This window comes from Misgurnus anguillicaudatus, chromosome 21 (assembly GCF_027580225.2).
Source record: "Misgurnus anguillicaudatus chromosome 21, ASM2758022v2, whole genome shotgun sequence".
In the NCBI taxonomy this organism is placed as follows: domain Eukaryota; kingdom Metazoa; phylum Chordata; class Actinopteri; order Cypriniformes; family Cobitidae; genus Misgurnus; species Misgurnus anguillicaudatus.
This window is the reverse complement of record NC_073357.2, coordinates 26296084-26314564: the sequence shown is the minus strand read 5'-3', so window position 1 is coordinate 26314564 and position 18481 is coordinate 26296084. Positions and strand designations below refer to the sequence as shown.

At 37.3% G+C, this 18481-nt stretch overlaps 1 protein-coding gene across 3 annotated transcripts in view; it reads right to left on the bottom strand.

The window, feature by feature from the left end:
* The window catches only part of LOC129440076 (diacylglycerol kinase delta), a 107305-nt gene that overhangs the window by 1731 nt on the left and 87093 nt on the right, over nucleotides 1–18481 (bottom strand). For 2 of the 3 annotated variants that reach the window (XM_073859913.1, XM_055199159.2), the window contains 14 exons: nucleotides 16798–16897; nucleotides 16174–16378; nucleotides 12638–12736; nucleotides 9997–10087; nucleotides 7966–8073; nucleotides 6925–7021; nucleotides 6484–6591; nucleotides 5761–5874; nucleotides 5404–5538; nucleotides 5058–5218; nucleotides 4125–4239; nucleotides 1986–2075; nucleotides 1777–1893; nucleotides 112–220 (listed from right to left, as the gene is read on the bottom strand). In XM_073859913.1, coding sequence (XP_073716014.1) covers nucleotides 112–220; nucleotides 1777–1893; nucleotides 1986–2075; nucleotides 4125–4239; nucleotides 5058–5218; nucleotides 5404–5538; nucleotides 5761–5874; nucleotides 6484–6591; nucleotides 6925–7021; nucleotides 7966–8073; nucleotides 9997–10087; nucleotides 12638–12736; nucleotides 16174–16378; nucleotides 16798–16897 — 1649 coding nt within the window. The remainder of the gene's footprint in view (nucleotides 1–111; nucleotides 221–1776; nucleotides 1894–1985; nucleotides 2076–4124; nucleotides 4240–5057; nucleotides 5219–5403; nucleotides 5539–5760; nucleotides 5875–6483; nucleotides 6592–6924; nucleotides 7022–7965; nucleotides 8074–9996; nucleotides 10088–12637; nucleotides 12737–16173; nucleotides 16379–16797; nucleotides 16898–18481) is intronic. The other variant, XM_073859914.1, reaches the window with a different exon arrangement.

The window sequence follows — 18481 nt, the reverse complement described above, 5'->3', positions numbered from 1 at the left end:
TACGCTTTAATGATTTTGTTACTATGTGGTCTCATACAAATAAAAAGCTTGTGGTTTTTTATGTTTATTGGTGTGTTTGTCTTGCAGCGGTGAATGCGTCTCTTACAGTACCTGAGAGAGAGCTGCTTGACCGCTGCTTATGTAATCTCTCTTTTTCTTTCTTCCCCTTGGGCATAATTTTCAGCTTCATACTGCTTTTCCCGCTTACTCGGGATGATTCCTGCAGTGACACAAACACACAAGAAACTTGAAATACATTTGGAAATCTCACTTAAAGGGACACTCTACTTTTTTTGAAAATAGGCTCACCTTCCAGCTCCCCTAGAATTACCGCAAATTCCGGACTATAAGTCGCTCCAGAGTGTAAGTCGCATCAGTCAAAAAATGCGTCACCAAGACGAAAAAACATATGAAGAGTTTCGTTGCAAAACAAGATAAATCCATTTTTTAACATTTTTGTCAAAACATGTTTATTATTATGTTATTATTTTGTTTTATGGTGCTACTTAGCTGTATTTTTAAGTTATGAAGGTTTAAATCAAAACAAACCAACTGCAGTTGCATTGAAATGTATTGGAATGCACAACCAAAAAACGAGATTTTTGAACAATAAAAAAAACGGTGGTTGTCTCGTTTTGCAACGAAACTCTTCATATATAAGTCGCACTAGACTATAAGTCGCATTTATTTAGAAAACTATTATTTTTTGGGGGGCATTTTGATTGTTTAGTCTTTCTTCGTTGTTTTTAAGTTAATGTTTCAGTAGTAACAGTTGGGTAGGCTACATGAGCAACACATAGCGCCCTCTCGTGGCTGTAAACGGCAAATGTTTTCTTTGGGTTCATGTTAGTCAGTATGAATTTATTTTGACATATAAGTCGCACCTGACTATAAGTCTCAGGACCAGCCAAACTATAAAAAAGTGTGACTTATAGTCCGGAAAATACGGTAAACATTTGATTCTTACCATCTCCAGGTCTGGCGCTAGCACTTTTAGCATAGCTTAGCATAATCCACTAAATCTGATTAGACCATTAGCATTTTGCTAAAATATTATGTTTTGATATTTTGACTTTGCTGCTGAGCCATGGATGCAGCAGGCGCAATGCTATTACACAGCACCTGAAAATAGTCCCCTTGGTAACTTTCAATGGCAGGGAACTATTTTCGGGCACTGCACAATATCATTGCGCCCCCTGCAGCCATGTTACGGCAGCAACGTCATTGATTATTTCGTCACAATGAGAGTATAGTTCCTAGCCATACAGGTATCTGCATAGAAAATCACAACTTTTAATTTTCCGTCGGTCTTAGTACACGATGTAACTACAAAAGAGTCAAGTTTTAAATAGGAAAAATATCTAAACTCTTTGGTTATTTTTAGCGCGATGCTAATGGTCTAATCAGATTCAATGGATTATGCTAAGCTATGCTAAAAGTGCTAGCGCCAGACCCGGAAATCAGCTGAATGGATTCCAAAATGGTAAAAATCAAATGTTTAACTCTAGGGGAGCTGGAAAATAAGCATATTTTCAAAAAAGTGGTCAAAAGCTTGTCAATTAAAATGGGATTTGTCAAAAAAAAAAACTGAAATTAAAAATCATATGCAATAGTTGAACCTCATAGCTAATGTTAAAAATGTTTAAAATGTCTTTACTAAAGATCAATTTCATTGCAGAGATTTTTAATTTTGCCCTCTACTGAGCAAGAGAAATGGATGTGTACTAAAAAGCATCACGCTCAGACGGTTCTGCATTAAAAAACAAAAAGCCACACCTCCTCAGAGCAGTGCATGCTGGGACAGATCCAGTGAATATCCTCCAGCTTGTGTAACTCTGTGCCGAGACTGTCCACCGTCGAAAGAAGCTCCTCTTTTTGACAAGTCTCCAGCTGCTACATACACAGAAAAACATCCTCATGTTTCAGACCGCATCCCATCACAAACATACCAAAGACAGCGAGAGACAAACAGTGATGTCACCCACCAGCAGTTTTCCTTCCAACAGCATCTTGGTCTCCTGCTGAAGGATTTTACTGCTGTTGACGATGTCTACGGCTGTACTGCGACTTAAACCCTGCAGAGAAAAACACAAATACATGCGCACGGTCACCACTCGGCTCTGACTTTGACTTCCTGACAATCTCTTGCTGTTCAGTGATAAACACATAGTGTTGTTTTTTTATTCCTCTATATATACTGGTCAATAAAGCTCCGGTGGAGAACAGCTTGAGAGTTCAATACAAACAGGATGAAGCTAAAGCCGGAAGAAAATTGTTTTTTATACTATGTGTTTTCACAAGTTTATGTGTGTGTGTTTAAATATATATATATATCACATACTACGTACTTACTGTGAAACTGTGTAATAGGTACAAACTCTAAACATAAACCTAAACCTAATGCATGTACTTACCAGTATTTTATTGGCTAAGTACACATACTAAGGGGGCGTGCACACCAAAGCTTTTAAACGCATCTAAAAAAACTGACGGATGCCGACTGCCAGCTTTTTTTCTGTTAACTACCAGCTTTCTTTAACTGAGCGCTTTGGTTGCTATGATACTTCTGCTTTGTTAATCAGTTGTTGGTTGTTGTGATATTTGTCCCGCCCCGCTGTGATTGAATGGCCGTGTGAGAATGGACATTGACGAGCTGAGCTTTTCACTTTCGAAATTTTATATTTATCAACTCTTGGCGCTCAGCGCTGATCACAGAAAAACCTCTGAACGCTGGCTTTCAGCGCAGAAGAAAACGCCAACTGCTGGCTTTTTTGAAAAACGCTGAGCTTCCATTGAAAAAAAAACATACGCCAGCCGCCAGCGTAAAAGCATTGGTGTGAACGCCCCCTAGGGGTGCTTTCCCGTACAGGGTTTAGATAAATCCAGGACTAGGCCTTTGTTATTTTAGGACAATAAAATACAAACAAACTTTACAAAAAAAATATACTGGTGTGCATCTCGAGACAAAACAAAGGTACTGATATATGTTAAAATGTCAGTACAAGGTGTTTTGAAATTATAGCAGCTGAAACATGCATTTTAGTCTGGGACTAGGATACGCCTTGACCGGGAAAAATGCGTAAAATAATCATTACAAGATTGCAGTAATATTTTAAGAATAAAGTGTAAACCCTATGAATATAAGCCATTAGGAGATCAAATCTGTACAAATTAATCACACAAATTACAAGAAATGAAAATGTTTATTATCAAGATCTTTTGTACAGTAGTGGCCAAATGTTTGGGAGGGAAATGTGTACAATATTTGCCTTTAATGCCCCCTCAGGTTAGATTAAACCATCAAAATATTTGGTGTATGGTACAAATTAGACAAAATATTAAACTTTTAAAGTATTTATTGGACAAAATAATCTTAAAAATGTAGGGTAAACAAAGTTTTTTACAGTGCATACACTGACAACAATTTGATCTGTTTTAAATAGTTATTGATCATCTTTTATAAACTTTGCACGCTCTTTTTGTAATTTTTGTAAATTTTAGCGGCATCTAGTGGTGAGGTCCACTCAGTCCACTGCTCACCCCTCGCTTTTGAAACACAAAGAGAAGCTACCGTAGCCGCCACCACACAAACATGTCAGCGTCGGAGACAACTTAGTAAAAAAATGTGTCCGTTAAGGGCTTCTGTAGAAAAATGGTGTCACAAAATGGCGACTTCCATGTAAGGGAACCCTCGGTTTATGTAGATAAAAAGGTCTCGTTCTAAAGTAATAAACACATAACGGTTCATTATGAACGGTCTTAATACACCCCTGACAATGTAGTTTTGTATATTATTTTGCATTTCTGTCAAGAGATCATTCTAAAATATTACACACTGCACCTTTAATACTTCAAACACACAAATGCAACGTGCATACAAAATCTTTTAATAATAATGATAAATAATCATTAAAAAAGTGTTTCAATAAAGAGCAAAGCTGTCAATTGTTTGACCACTACAGTATGTCATTTAATATAAATCAATCCAAATAATTATACTGTCTGAAATCTGTGTTTTTACAGTAACCTACAATGTACATTTTATCAAAACGTTTTTACTAAGTCGTAATGATTTTTGTGCCTAATATCACACAAGCTGATTCTGACAAGTGTCTTCGTGTTACCTCAGGGCTGGAGGGTTTGGAGGGAAACGCTTCACTCAAAACCGCAGCGCTGGCATTTACTGCATGAGCCAACTCTTGCTCCACCACCATATGACTTCTAGCCACCTCTCGAATTCTACCAAACATTCAGCAATCATATTAACACATTCATCTATTACTTATCTATTATCATACACACTTTTAATAGTGAATGCAATTCATTAAAGGGACACTCCTCTTTTATTGAAAATATTCTCATTTTCCAGCTCCCCTAGAGTTAAACACCCGATTTTTACCGTTTTGTAATCCATTCAGCTGATCTCTGGGTCTGGCGCTAGCACTTTTAGCATAGCTTAGCACAATCCATTGAATCTAATTAGACCATTAGCATCAGCATTAGCAAAAATGACCTATGATTTTTCCTATTTAAAACTTGACTCTTCTGTAGTTACATCATGTACTAAGACTGACGGAAAATTAAAAGTTGTGATTTTATAGGCATATATGGATAGGAACTATACTCTCATTCTGGCGTAATAATCAAGGACTTTGTTGCCGTAATGATATTACGCATCAGCTGAAAATTGTTCCCTTGGTATCTCTCAGTAGCAGGGGACTATTTTTGAGCACTATGTAATATCATTGCGCCTCCTGCAGCCATGTTACGGCAGCAAAGTCCTTGATTATTACACCAAAATCAAATCTTTAACTTTAGGGGAGCTGGAAAATAAGCATATTTTCAAAAAAAGTGAAGTGTCCCTTTAAGTTAACTGTAATAAGAGGAATTACTACAGTAAGTCACATTAAAGACTAACAAGAAAGTGTGTTGTTCAAATTAAACAACATGCAGTTTATTAACTTATTAGTTTTCACACACTAAAGCATTAACAGTCATTAAAGTGATTCATTGCTGTAGGATTAGAAGTGACTTTTGTGCACTGTGATTAAACACACCTGTTGATGAGTGTGTCGGCCACTAAGCCGAGCTGTTGGACCTGAGCGCATTCTTCTTCTGTCAGATACTCCATAGACTGCTGGGAGTTCAGTCGAGGGCGTGGGGGATTGCTGTCACCTTTACGTTTGTCTTCCCATGATTTCAAAGTGCTCTCGAATGCCTATTGCCATAAAAACACGTAACATTGATAGGATGGAGAGCATGTATAATGAAATGTGACAAGGTCTATAAAAAGCATGACTTATTGTTGATTTGATGTCAGTAAAGCAGAATATTTGTCTTTTACTCGCAAATTATGTAAAAGCATCCTAAAGCATGAATGTGAATCAGAATAACACGACTGACCCGGTCTCTGGTGAGCATTTGGGCTCGGTTCTTGTGAATGATTTGGACCATGCCAGGAGGCTGAATCCAGGCCTCTCCGTCCACCTGCACAGGTACACCTTCATCACCCAGGATGGTAATCTTCACTTGCCGACACTGAGAAGAAAGTAAAACGGCACGTGAAGGGATGCATTTGTGTCAAATGATGTCATTTAAACCTATATTGCTACATGCTTTCTGTTAAAGAAAAGGTCATGTTGAATTTAAAATGACCAATGCATTAAGAGTGATATATCAACATAAATATATTAACGTTGTTCTTGAGTCCCCTAGTGTTCACCTATGTCACTGTATTTGTGTATGGGAGTGTGTGCAGACCTGGGCAATGCGGTGATGCTGTATGTTGATAACTCGAGACATGGCCATCTGCATGCTGCCAAACACTGCCACCACCTCCAGCTTCTTATCATCAAACGATGGAGCCCCAAAATTCTACACAAACAAATAAAATGGTGGAAATACTTAATCCCACCCACGACTAAATCACATTCATCATCATCAACTGTATTTTAACTACACCATTCTATACACAATTTGATAAAAAAACAGGATTTTCTGTAATATATACATACTGTTCACATACTGCATAGTCACAGAATAGTCATCTATAATGTCCTGGCTATACAGTATAATGTTATTTACATGATCTATCTATATTCCTATATTTAATACCCTTTAATTCCAACAATACTTTAGGATAAATATATGAATATGCTCATCTTTCTCTGTTTCCTTCCATTTATTTTTTACCCGTTCACATCTTTTCATTGATATATGCTGCAATGCTACTTGTGGTGTTGAAAAATGTAATTGTAGTTGAAAATGATGATGAAAGTCAATTGATGGATTGATGGCTGGTTGTAAATGTGGCTGATATATTCTGAATGCTTTAGTCGCCATGTGATACTTAAGCTGGGCTGTTATTTACTGGGAGCTCAGAGTATTAAGATGCGCTGATGATAAATGCACAGCTCTGATTCATCTGTATATCTAAAGTTTATTAACTAAGTGCTCTTGGTTCAACTTCATTGATGGACTCACATTGTCCTCTTTGGTGCCACCCCAGAAATTAATTCCTCCTGCATAGCTCGGGATGTTCAAAACAGCAAGACCCTGAAGACTCGGCAGGGACATGGGCACCCCATCACACTGCAGAGAGAAAAGGGTTACGTGATGCTTAAAAAATATAATACCATGACCACTTGGAAAGATGAAAACAAACACACACACACACACACACACACACACACACACACACACACACACACACACACACACACACACACACACACACTAGGAAGGCTATCATTTGTAATGTGTGCAGTTCTTGCGTCCCTTAATAGAAGTTATAAGAGGCTAAATGCAAAATGTTTGGTTTTCACAGAATGCCAATAATCATAAAATGTAAAGACTGAATGCACTTTTGTATGATGCATTTGCTAATGCTTTAATATGTGTGGGGATCTTGCATCCGTCACATACCTCCAGCTTGACTCTTTGCTCCAGGTTTTTGTAGGTTTTTTGCAGCAGTTCTTTGGTTCCTAGCACTCCGTACCACATCATGTTTTTAGTGCGACTGCTGTAAAAGACACATGATTTTAAAGGATCAGTTTCGATCATATTGTACAAACACAACAAATAACAATAACAGTTGCATCTACTGTGGTATTTGGATTTGTCAATTATATGTCGATCTGACCATTTTTATCGACCCATGGATTTTTTATTCGAAATCTTTATTTTTACTGTTGCCTTTTTAGTAATATTTAATCATATTAATAATATTTAAATGTTTTTTTTGCTAATAGCCTTACTAAGTTTATCATTTAGTGACTCATGCAACCAACATGTTGGTTTGCTGCAATATTATTACTGCTTAAAGGTTTTGAAATATGAACACTACATTCTTAGACCTTTTCTGACAATTTATAGTCTATTGTGATAGATTAACATTTACATGAAAGATGTTGACGTAACCCGGGTGTCCCGCTCCCGGGACAATGCCAGTTAACAGGTTTAATTACAATAATGATACTGGGCATGTATAATGACAAAAATTGTAACTGGTCACCTCATTGTGTTATTGTCTTGTCACGTATTGTCCAGCAATTATTCGTGTTTTTACATTTTTGTAATTTCTGTATAAATGTGTGCTTTGTGTGATGTCTAGCAGTAATGTATATTGAATTCTGTCTTTAGTCTGTGGAGAAGCATTCAGTAAAATGTTTCATTGTACTTCTAAATGGTACATTGTACATTTAACATTAAAGGACTTTGACTTGGGTCCTTTTAACCATTAAGCTCATTGAAATCAGAGTCTGTGAGTTACCGGCCAAAGCACATTCTACTAATAGCCTCAATTTTAATATTTATAAATGACATATATTTTTATTAGCTTGGCTTCTTTTGTATATGCTAACATTTTAAACAATATTATTAAATAAACATATCAACAAGTACAACAAAAAAGTTTTAAGTAGACTATATAAAAAAGTAGCTCTAAACTGTCAAAAACTCTCTTACCTGCACTTTTTTGGGTGTTCATCTCTCTTGTTGTTAAATTCTAGAGATATTTTGGCGTCCAACCCGATGCCAAAATAATTATTCATTACACACTTCTCGGTGCACTGTCTGTGGAGCAGAGAGTTAATCAAAATGAATAGGACCCAATGTATGGCAAAATGAACCCTTCATTCACAAAGGGACAAACTTAAGACTGGAACAACAGGTGCAATGATGTTGACAGTTTTTGTAATGCACTGACATTGAAAAACAAGTACATTACTGTATCTATAAAGGTGTAAACAATAATATCTCTTGAATCATTGACTCTTATAGGCTGGAAAGATATCAGCTGTGTTTTAAAACCACTACAAGCATGTCTGCTCATCATACACAGGGTTCCCACACCTTAGTTAACTTTAAATTCAAGGACGTTTCGAGGACTTTTCAACAACCTCAAATTCAAGAACTAAATGTGGGGACACATTTCAAGTAAGAGCAAGGTTACATCATGTTACCTTTTAAGATACATTGTAACAGTTTCCTTTCGAGGATACTCGGACTGCGTCACTGCGGTGACACTTTGAGGACGCATCCAGGGGTAAGTGCATATGAATGTGTATATCAAATTCAACCAAGGGTGAGGCTTAACGACAAAGACATGGTGGACGCGGGAGCCAGGATGTATATCGCTATCTGACATATTGCCAAAGACGGCGTTACAGGGACGCAGGAAGTATGGCAAGGGAGACGCAGCGTCTCATTCCTTTCTCAGGGAACAACAGTTACATACGTAACCCGAGACGTTTTCATGTGTCAAACACAACTATGCAAAAAAGCATTTTGGTATGAATCAACATTCGCATACAAAATATATAATCATTAAAAGCGAACAGTTTAGCACGTGTGCTTAAAACGCCTAGAATTTTTATGATATTATCCTACACTACACAAGAAATAACATGGATTTTTTTTCTGAAAACATCTTGCTAAAATAGATTCAAGCACTTTCAATGACCTGTATCTACATATTTATATTTTCAAAAACTTCCCAGGGCCTTGAATTTTCCCCCCCAGATTTACAAACTTTCAAGGATTTCAAGGACCCGTGGGTACCCTGCATACAGTATGACTGTTAGAATATTCAATGGCTGTGTCTGAAATTGCCCCCTATACCCTCATTCTCCATTCCCTACATTAGTTTGCCAATATAGTCCACTTGAATGAGTGAATGAATTCAGACACTAAATTGCATCTTGTACGCGAGAGTTCATTTGGCACGCGCCTGACACTCACACTGTAGTTGTTGAGTGTACATTGCAGTGCATAATTGAAGTGCACTCGATAATGTCCACACCATTGCAAATGGCTGTCCCCTCAAATAGTGCACTATTTAAGGGTACAGTAACTTGGAAGCTATTTCGGACACAGCCAATGATGAGTCCACTAAAAACAGCTTCATGTCCACTGACACTATGACGTTATAAAGGTGTCAGTGAATTAGGAGCAAACACACACACACACACACACACACACACACACACACACACACACACAAACACACACACACACACACACACACACACATTCTGTTTTTTTTTGTGGGGACATTCCATAGACGTAATGCATTTTATACCGTACAAACTGTATATTCTATTCCCCTAACCTTCCCCATTCCCTAACCCCAACCATCACAGAAACCCTTCTACTACTTCACATTTTCAAGATACATCATTCTGTTTGATTTATAAGCTTGTTTCCTCATGGGGACGTCAAAATGTCCCCACAAGGTCACAAAAACACTGGTATTCCTATCTTTGTGGGGACACACAACGTGATAATTACCAGGTACACACACGCACGCACGCACGCACGCACACACACACACACACACACACACACACACACACACACACACTAAGATCTATTACACTGTCAACATGGTTCTGGGGGTTTAACATGTCATTGATAAGAGCTCTGTCCTGTATGTGTAATATGTGTGTGTGTGTGTGTGTGTGTGTGTGTGTGTGTGTGTGTGTGTGTTTGTCTTACACAGAGTCTTCAGAGAAAAGCACAGTGTTGAAGCTGTCTGACTTGTCCAGCAAAATATGGGTTGTGGTGGTTGGACTCAGTGTGTTTTGACCTGTCAGTGAGATGGAAAAAGAGAATAAGAGAGAGAGACTGAGAGAGGAGGAAATGTGTCATCATCAGTAAATCTGACCTTTTGCATGAGATTGTAATTGATAACAAGACCAATGATAAAAACAAACTTTCTGATTATTTGCAACTTTAAATACTGTAATATTGTTGGACTCCAGTGTCACCCATTTTTCATTGTTATGCATACAAATTCAGTTAGATAGAGATCAAGACCATTACATCACTACTGTAAGACATATAGAGGTTGTTTACACCTGGTATTAAAATGCATTTTGGTCATGTAGACGATACTAAATACAGGTGTAAACGGGGTGTGTGTAACTTTTGAGCTCGTCCACTTTAACAACATAATGACCTATCCCTCTCTTTGGCATCATTGTTTTAATGAAAGAATTTAATATCCGAAGCCCAAGATTAAAACAGATTCTTTTACAGAACTTCCCTATATTCTGCATTATTCATTTAAAATCACAATGACACAGAAGTAGTGATCGCCTTCTTTTCATATCATGACGTAAATCCCAGTGAAACGGCTTTTGAAATGAGAAAAAAATGTAGAGCAGAACTTGATTTCTTCCATGGAGAACTGATTTGATTGGTGGAAGTTGGGCCATGTTGCTAATTGCCAGGGTTTTTTTCCGGGCAGAAACATGTCTCTAATAGCCCCGCCCTCGCGCCATTCCGCGGAACAGGAAGTGAAGCAGGTCGTTTAAAGGGTGGGAAGGCAGTTAATGTTTTTTAATTAAAGATTTTGAGGGCACATTTTCAAAAAAATTATGAAGTACACAAATAAGTCATTAATAAAAACACTACAATGTTCCATTAAAAAAAACTCATTTTAATTTCATGGTACATAATATGATATTCAATGTGAACAGGATGTCTAGTCCCTGCTGATAAACTTCACCCACATGATACTAACTACCTTATCATAATTGGCTGCTTTTAAGAAGTGTCACTTTTAAACCACTTTTTTTTAAAGTCTGAACTTTTCTGTTATGGTTATGTTGTGTAGAGCAGTGTTTTCCTAATCACTGTGCCGTGTCACACTAGTGTGCCGTGACCACTTGTTTGGTGTGGCGTGGAAAAATAACACTGCCACAGTGTTTGAAAAAGCGATTGGAGCTAGCTACCAGGTTGCTGAGTTTGATGTGTCACTGATATTAATTCCAGCTAGGATATCATCTTTGTGTTCATCAAAACAAAATCAAGTTTCACATAAAATGTGAATACTACATTTAATACAGTATAATATGCCAGTTTAACAAGTCATTTAAGCATTACAATACAGGATTGTGCAGATCTGTTAATGCTTATTGTGAAAGTGGTGTGCCGTATGATTTTTTACTTTATTACTTACTTTTCTGCTGTGGCAGAAAAAAGGGTTGGGAAACACTGGTGTAGAGTAACGAGGATGAAGATGGACTACAAAACATATAACTTTTAATAACACTGAAGAAACATATCAAACTTTACACTAATGGCACACAAATGGAGATCGGACAAGGACTGAACTAAGGCAAGGTTATAAACACACAAGGGTAAATGAGGATTAAACAAGGAAGAGGATGATTAATTAAAAACAGGTGCAGACGATGACATATGATGAAAAACTAAACAACAAAGAGGATTTTGAGTATTGTAGCGGTGTCAAAGCTCTTTTTGGGTAACAGCTGCCCTTTCACGTGAGCTGTGCAGCCGTACACACAAGCTTTTGATATTTCAGATGTTAATTAACTTTGAGTGATCCTTGGCCTTTTGTTATTTCACGCGTGCTGACAGTTTTAAGGAACAAGTTTCCACTCCATCATAACATGAAACAGCTGGACCCACCGGTGCATTTATTTAAACACATATTTTATTGTGTTGTGCTCTTTTCACTCTGCTTTTGTTCTTTAAATCTTATATCTGCAAAATCCTCTGCAGTGGATTTTTTGCCTGGGAACTATGGTGGGTGTTTTATGTAAATGAATGTAATTAACTCACAGGTTGAGGTTAATGGCAAATCAACTATGCAAATTTTGTTTTTTATCAAAAACAATTTCTAATTCTAATTGCTAACATATTTTTCAGCAAATCACAGCACTTGACCTGCTATTTAGTAAAACAAGTAAGGGTCTAAGCACTAAGGGACAGTTTCCCAGACAGGGTTTAGATTAATCCAGGACTAGGGCTTAGTTTTATAACAACATTTAAGTAGTTTTTACAAACATACCTTACAAAAAAACAATACTGGTGCGGATATTGAGCCAAAAATGGCACTGATATATGTTAAGTGCAGGATGTTTTTAAAGTAAAGCAGCTCAAACATGCATTTTAGTCTGGGACTAGGATAAGCCCTGTCCGGAAACCGCTAATAGTGTTAGCAGCACGAATGTCATGGGTTTGCTCCCCATGGAACACACAAACTATTAAAAAAAGTCTACTTTGAATGCACTTTAAGTTGCTTTGGATAAAAGCATCTGCCAAATGCATGAATGTAATGTAATGTAATGTAATAAATGTATGATTATGTATTGATCTTGTCACTTACGTGACTCCGCCTCTTTGATATCCTCACTGCTGCCTCTTTTAAACGATGAGGAGGACGACATCCTCTGCACCTGGGTGTGTCTGTTCTGCTCATCCACCACTGAGCAGGGTTGAAAGAGAATAATGTTAACATCAATCACATTAAACAGTGAGTAAAGTTTAGCATGAACTACATGAACATGAACATGCACTATCCTTCCTGTATACAAACAAAGAGATTTTATTCAAATATTAAACAACAATATTTAGATGATTAGCATTCGATTCAAGGTCTCCTTTAAGCAAGTATGAATGCAAAAAGAAGTGCTATAATTTCAGCCTGTGGTGCTTGTGCCTTGAAATGACGTTGATGCTTATTATTCTCTAACTCATTTAACTCTTTCCCCGCCATTGACGAGTTATCTCGTCAATTTACCCTTTAACTGGCACAGCCATTTTTGAGTGGGGCGTGGTGAAAAGGTGGAGTACACCTTCAAATTAATATAACTCTGGCCTTTTTTTGGTCTAGAAGCCTAAGTTTTGTCTTGTTTTAAAGAAGACACTTAAAAGTTTTTACGGAAGTGAAAATGTAATTTTTATAGCAGTTTACATTTATTTGTTATAAATAAAAAATGCAATATAGTATAATTTATAATACATAAAATTATCAAAAAAAAATTTGTGTTGGTTTGCTGTGAGGTTTGCTGCGAGGTTTGCTGCATACTCTTGTCACAAATGAATAAATTACAGTTACTGCATCATTATTACTGCTAAAAGGTTTTGAAATATGAAAACTATATTCTTAGACCTTTCCAACATATATAGTTTGTCGTGATAGATAACATTTACATGAAAAATATTGAAGCAAACTTAGGTTTTTTAACGCCATTTAACGGGTTAACTCATTCCCCACCAGCCTTTTTTGCAAAGTTGCCCCCAAGCATTATTTGTGATTTTCACAAAAGTATTACAGAATGCCTTTGAGAAAAATTTTCTTTTAAAAACATATAAACAAACAAACATGAAAGAACAGACCCTCTGCTTTCAAACAAATAATAAACAAACAAACAAAACAGGAATAAAAACGTCTCATCCTATCTATATTTTTTTCTCTGCTTATAAACTCTTAAATATGGGTATTGTACATTTTTCAGCAAAAAGCTGAAATAATTGCATTTTTGTGAATGAATTTAGTTAGAGATCAGATTCAGAACGATTATCGAAACATACACAGAGTTTAAAATTAGTAAATATTTTTTTTGCTTCAGTTTTTTTATAAATTGGGTAAGTGGTAATACCATCTAGTGGATAATCGCGGTATTACAGATAAACATAAAAACTCATCAGGAATACGTTTTTTTTTCATGCAAATGTTTTCTCTAAATTGACTAGATAACTCGTCAATGGCAGGGAAAAAGTTAAAAGAAAACATTTCCCTGCCAATGACATTTCCTGACGAGTTTTTATGGTAATCTGTAATTCCGCTATTATCCACTAGATGGCTGTTACCCAATTTATTTTAAAAAAACTGATGCAAAAACACATTTAATCAATTCTAAACTTCATGTATGTTTTGATTTTTGTTCTTAATCTGATCTCTAACAAAATTCCTTTACAAAAATGCAATTATTTCAGTTTTATGCTAAAAATTTTGTATATTTGTAAAAACCTACCCCTATTCAAAGACACACTATGCAGTTATTTTACCTTCATATAACAGCTTCAAAGTTATTTCAGTGGTAAACAAAGTCATAGTAGGGCGAATCATCCTCCTGTTGAAGCTCGGGGAGGACGGCGCTAGTAAAACCACCAATGCAAGCTTGAGAGAACCGCCCCCGACAAATCTCGCGAGAATAACAATTTGCTTTACGGCAACGACGTCACACACGTTAGGCTTGTTCGACTTTGTGTGGCGCTGCAAGAACCGACCGCCGGATGACGTCAAAGTACCGCGAGAATGATCCGAGACGGCACTTTGACGTCATCCGGCTGTCGGTTCTTGCAGCGCTGCATGAAGTCGATCAAGCCCATAACAACAACTACACGCGCGAATTTGAGACGTGAGGCTAAACGATTTAAAAGTTAAGAGCGCATCCGGAAGAGAGTAGGAGAGGAAAAAAGAATCTGACCGTGTTAGGAACCGGACAAGAGTCCCACTCGGTCAGGTTTTTAAGCAACATCATCTCACAAAGTTCCGTGGGATAGTCACAGAATTTTTTGCTCATTTTTCCGTGGCATTCTCACGGATCTCCACATATTTCTGTGGCCCTGCCACGGACTTTCTTTTCCGTGGCATTCTCACGGATTGTTTTTCTCAAATGCTTTTTCCATTTTTCAAACCATTGTCGCTTCAGTTTAGGGTTAGATTTGGTGTTTGCGTTAATATGTCACTTTAAGTATTGGTTTATCCTATTTTTTCTGATGTATTCTTTTATATTTTCTAAACTTTAATCAATTGTCACCTGGCGTTGGGGTTAGAGTTGGGTTTGGGTAGGGATGTCATTTTATGTAAATCTAACCATAAACCGAAGCGACAATGGTAAGAAAATAGGACAAAACAGTTGAAATATGCGGAGATCCGTGAGAATGCCACGGAAAAATTAGCAAAAAATTCTGTGACTATACCACGGAAATTCGTGAGATCAGGTTGTTTTTACTTGTTGGCGTGAGCTAAAAGACAGCACTGGATTGGATGCTGATCTGGCAATCTTGTTGATGGACTAGTAAGTAAATCTCTCATTTGTAAACTTGTTTGCGGTCTATGTTGTATGTTGTTGCGCTTGCTTGTAGTATGTCATGCGATTATCATGACAACAGTTGTCAATATCTCACATAATTATCAGGACATAAATAAGCCTACAGGTTGAAAATAGTGTAAACATGCACAAATTGCAAACTATTATGATAAATAGCAATAATCATGTATAGTGACATTATAACGAACAACGTTATGAAATAATGCAACGTACACAATTGACTTTGTCATGGCATTTTGTAATGTTTATTTGTGATTTAGCTGCAATCATGTAAAAACATTATAAGCTAGCAAACGCTGTACTTTATTATTATATGCACTCTACACTTGGAATAAACTTCTTATTATCCTATTACCATCATTTGTAGTTTAGTAGACTATGCAGTAGCCTAATATTTGTATGAAATTGTGAAACATTACCTGGTCATTATCTTCAAAGTACTAGAGTGGGAAATTACGACAGTTGCAAGTATTCTCCAGCGACTCTAGGGGTCGCTGTTTGACAAAAACGCCGAAAATGCATAGAGCGGCTTTAAGAGGTTATAAAAAGAGAACCAATGAAGATACAATGAAACTTTTTTCCCGTTTTGCTTGTTTGTTTGTTTGAAAGCAGATGGTCTGTTTTTCATTTGAAATATTTGTTTGTTTATATATTTCTAAAAGAAAATTTTCATGAAAGGCATTTTGTGAGACTTTTGTGAAAATCACAAAAAATGCTGTCTGGCAAAAAAAGACTGGTGGGGAATGAGTTAATACTGGCCCTTATATAAATGGATGGAAAAACTCATAAAGTGATGGCTGACCTTTCTCAGCTTGGTCTATGATTTGTCTAAGTGCTTTCTTCAGGCTGTTGGCCCTCAGCATCAGCTGCTCTCTTGATCTGAAGGGTCTGGACTGATCAGTGTCCACCTCCTCTGGTGAGATGGAGCCGGATGGTAACAGCTGGGCATTTGCGTCTTCACTCAGAGCCTTTACCAGAGAATCCAGCTTTTCATTCAGCATGGCGCACTGAAAGTCGAAACAAATCAAACTGTGATGTCGATTTCTGTTGAGTTTACTTTAACAGCCATCTGTTAATCCTTTCTAGTTTTTTTCTCCTAGATTGTTTTCTCATTTCTATTTAAAGCACTGAATTTCCCCCCAGTGTAGGAATGAACAAACTTGCCTTGCTTTGCTTTTAAGAATTCATTTGAATGTTGAGTAGAGCTCATTTGACTGCACATTTAAACCCATAACTTGAAAGACCCAAGATCCTTTGCTATAAATCCAGCTTCCTGTGCTTTGGTGTATAAACTCACTTCACAGTAATCAAATAGCAGTTTTACTACTCCAGTGGACTCTTGCTCACGGCACCTATTATATCATTTCTCAGAAAACACCCACAGCTACACAATAACTCACATATATTGCCTGCACACATGCTTTACCTTTTTTGCCATAGCATCCGCTTCCTCCTTATTCTCTGTGGCTCGCTCGTAAGCTTTGCCGACCTCAGCTACAAAATCATTAACCGTCCCACACAGAAACCTACAGATGGAGAAAGACAGTGAGACGGATAGACAGACAGATATAAAGCCTAAAGGAAGATAATACTGAGAGACAGAAAATGAAGAACATTTTTATGCTTTATATAAGGGATAATGTACAGGCAGCCGGTAGTTATCGCAGAAATAAGACCTAAAAGTGTGATCAAAACCCAACCCAAAGATCTTGTATCACACTATAGAGGCTTATTACATGATAACAACCGTCTGTCTGTACATTATCCTGCTTATTACACGGCTAATTACCTTATAAGTAAGTTAAGGAACATTAAATATTGATGTAAAATCTCATTTTTAAAGAAACAGTATGTAAGAAATTTATATCAATTAATCATAAAATGGCCCTGATATGTCACAAGACATAAAAAAATTCATTTCAAATACTTATATTACTGACAACAGTGGTCCGGTCCGGATATTGTCATTTAAAAAGTGGAGTTCCAGCCCTCAACTGATGTTTATGTTGTCATTTTGTGTATTGGCCACCAGTTGTGTGAGTGCAGTACCAGTTTTAGCCACAAGTTTTGTGATTGCAATACCAGTTTTGGCCACAATCTTACATACTGTTCCTTTAAAGGAAAACACCACCGTTTTTCTAAATTTCACTGTGTTCTTACATCAACTTAGATGAATTAATACATACCTTTTTTCAATGTGTGCTCTTTTAATCTTTGTACAGTGCCTCATGAATGTGTTAGCATTTAGCCTAGCCCCATTCATTCATATGGCTTCAAACAGGGATGAATTTAGAAGGCACCAAACACTTAAATGTTTTCCCTATTTAAAGACTGTTACACGAGTAGTTACACGAGTAAGTATGGTGGCATAAAATAAAACTTTTGTTTGGAGCCATAAGAATGAATGGGGCTAGGCTAAATGCTAACACATTCAAGAAGCGATGTCCAAAGATTATGGGCTTTATCATACACTCGGCACAATGCGACCGCAAGTGTCTTTTGCTAGTTTCAACCCAGCGCAATCTTCATTTTCACGTTTAGCGCCACGTTGTTTAAATAGCAAACGCAATTTTGCGCCCATGGGCGTGCTGGTCAGAAAACAAGGTGTGTTTAAGCACATTGCTGGCACGTTGCTATTTTGTGCAAATTTTGATATCAAGAACTACAGTTTTTAAGGCGTAAGTTCTACACCGTAACTATGGCGTAGGCTATCCGTAGCCTGTGCGTAGCCTGACGTGCAAAAATTGTAACAGCGCATCATATCTACGCGGAGCGCAAGCGCTGTGATTGGTCAACCAGAACCCCTCCCGTCAGGTAAAAAAAACTGCGTCATAGGTATTTCCGTTTGTGACGGTGAAAACAAAGATGAGCCAAGTTGAGGAGTGATTTAACTGCATCAAAAGTTGTTGTTTATTTACTTCCATCACTGCTGGTCTTCACAACAAGTTGCTGTTTCTTCTTCGTTTGTGGGTTAACTTGCTAAGCTTCTTCTTTTCTGACGGTCATGCTGCTACTGTGGTTACACGCGTGGTTAGTGCCTACCAGCGGTCTGCGCGTGTGTTTGCACGTTGACCCGGACGACGACGCAAAAGTATAAATGAAAACCAACG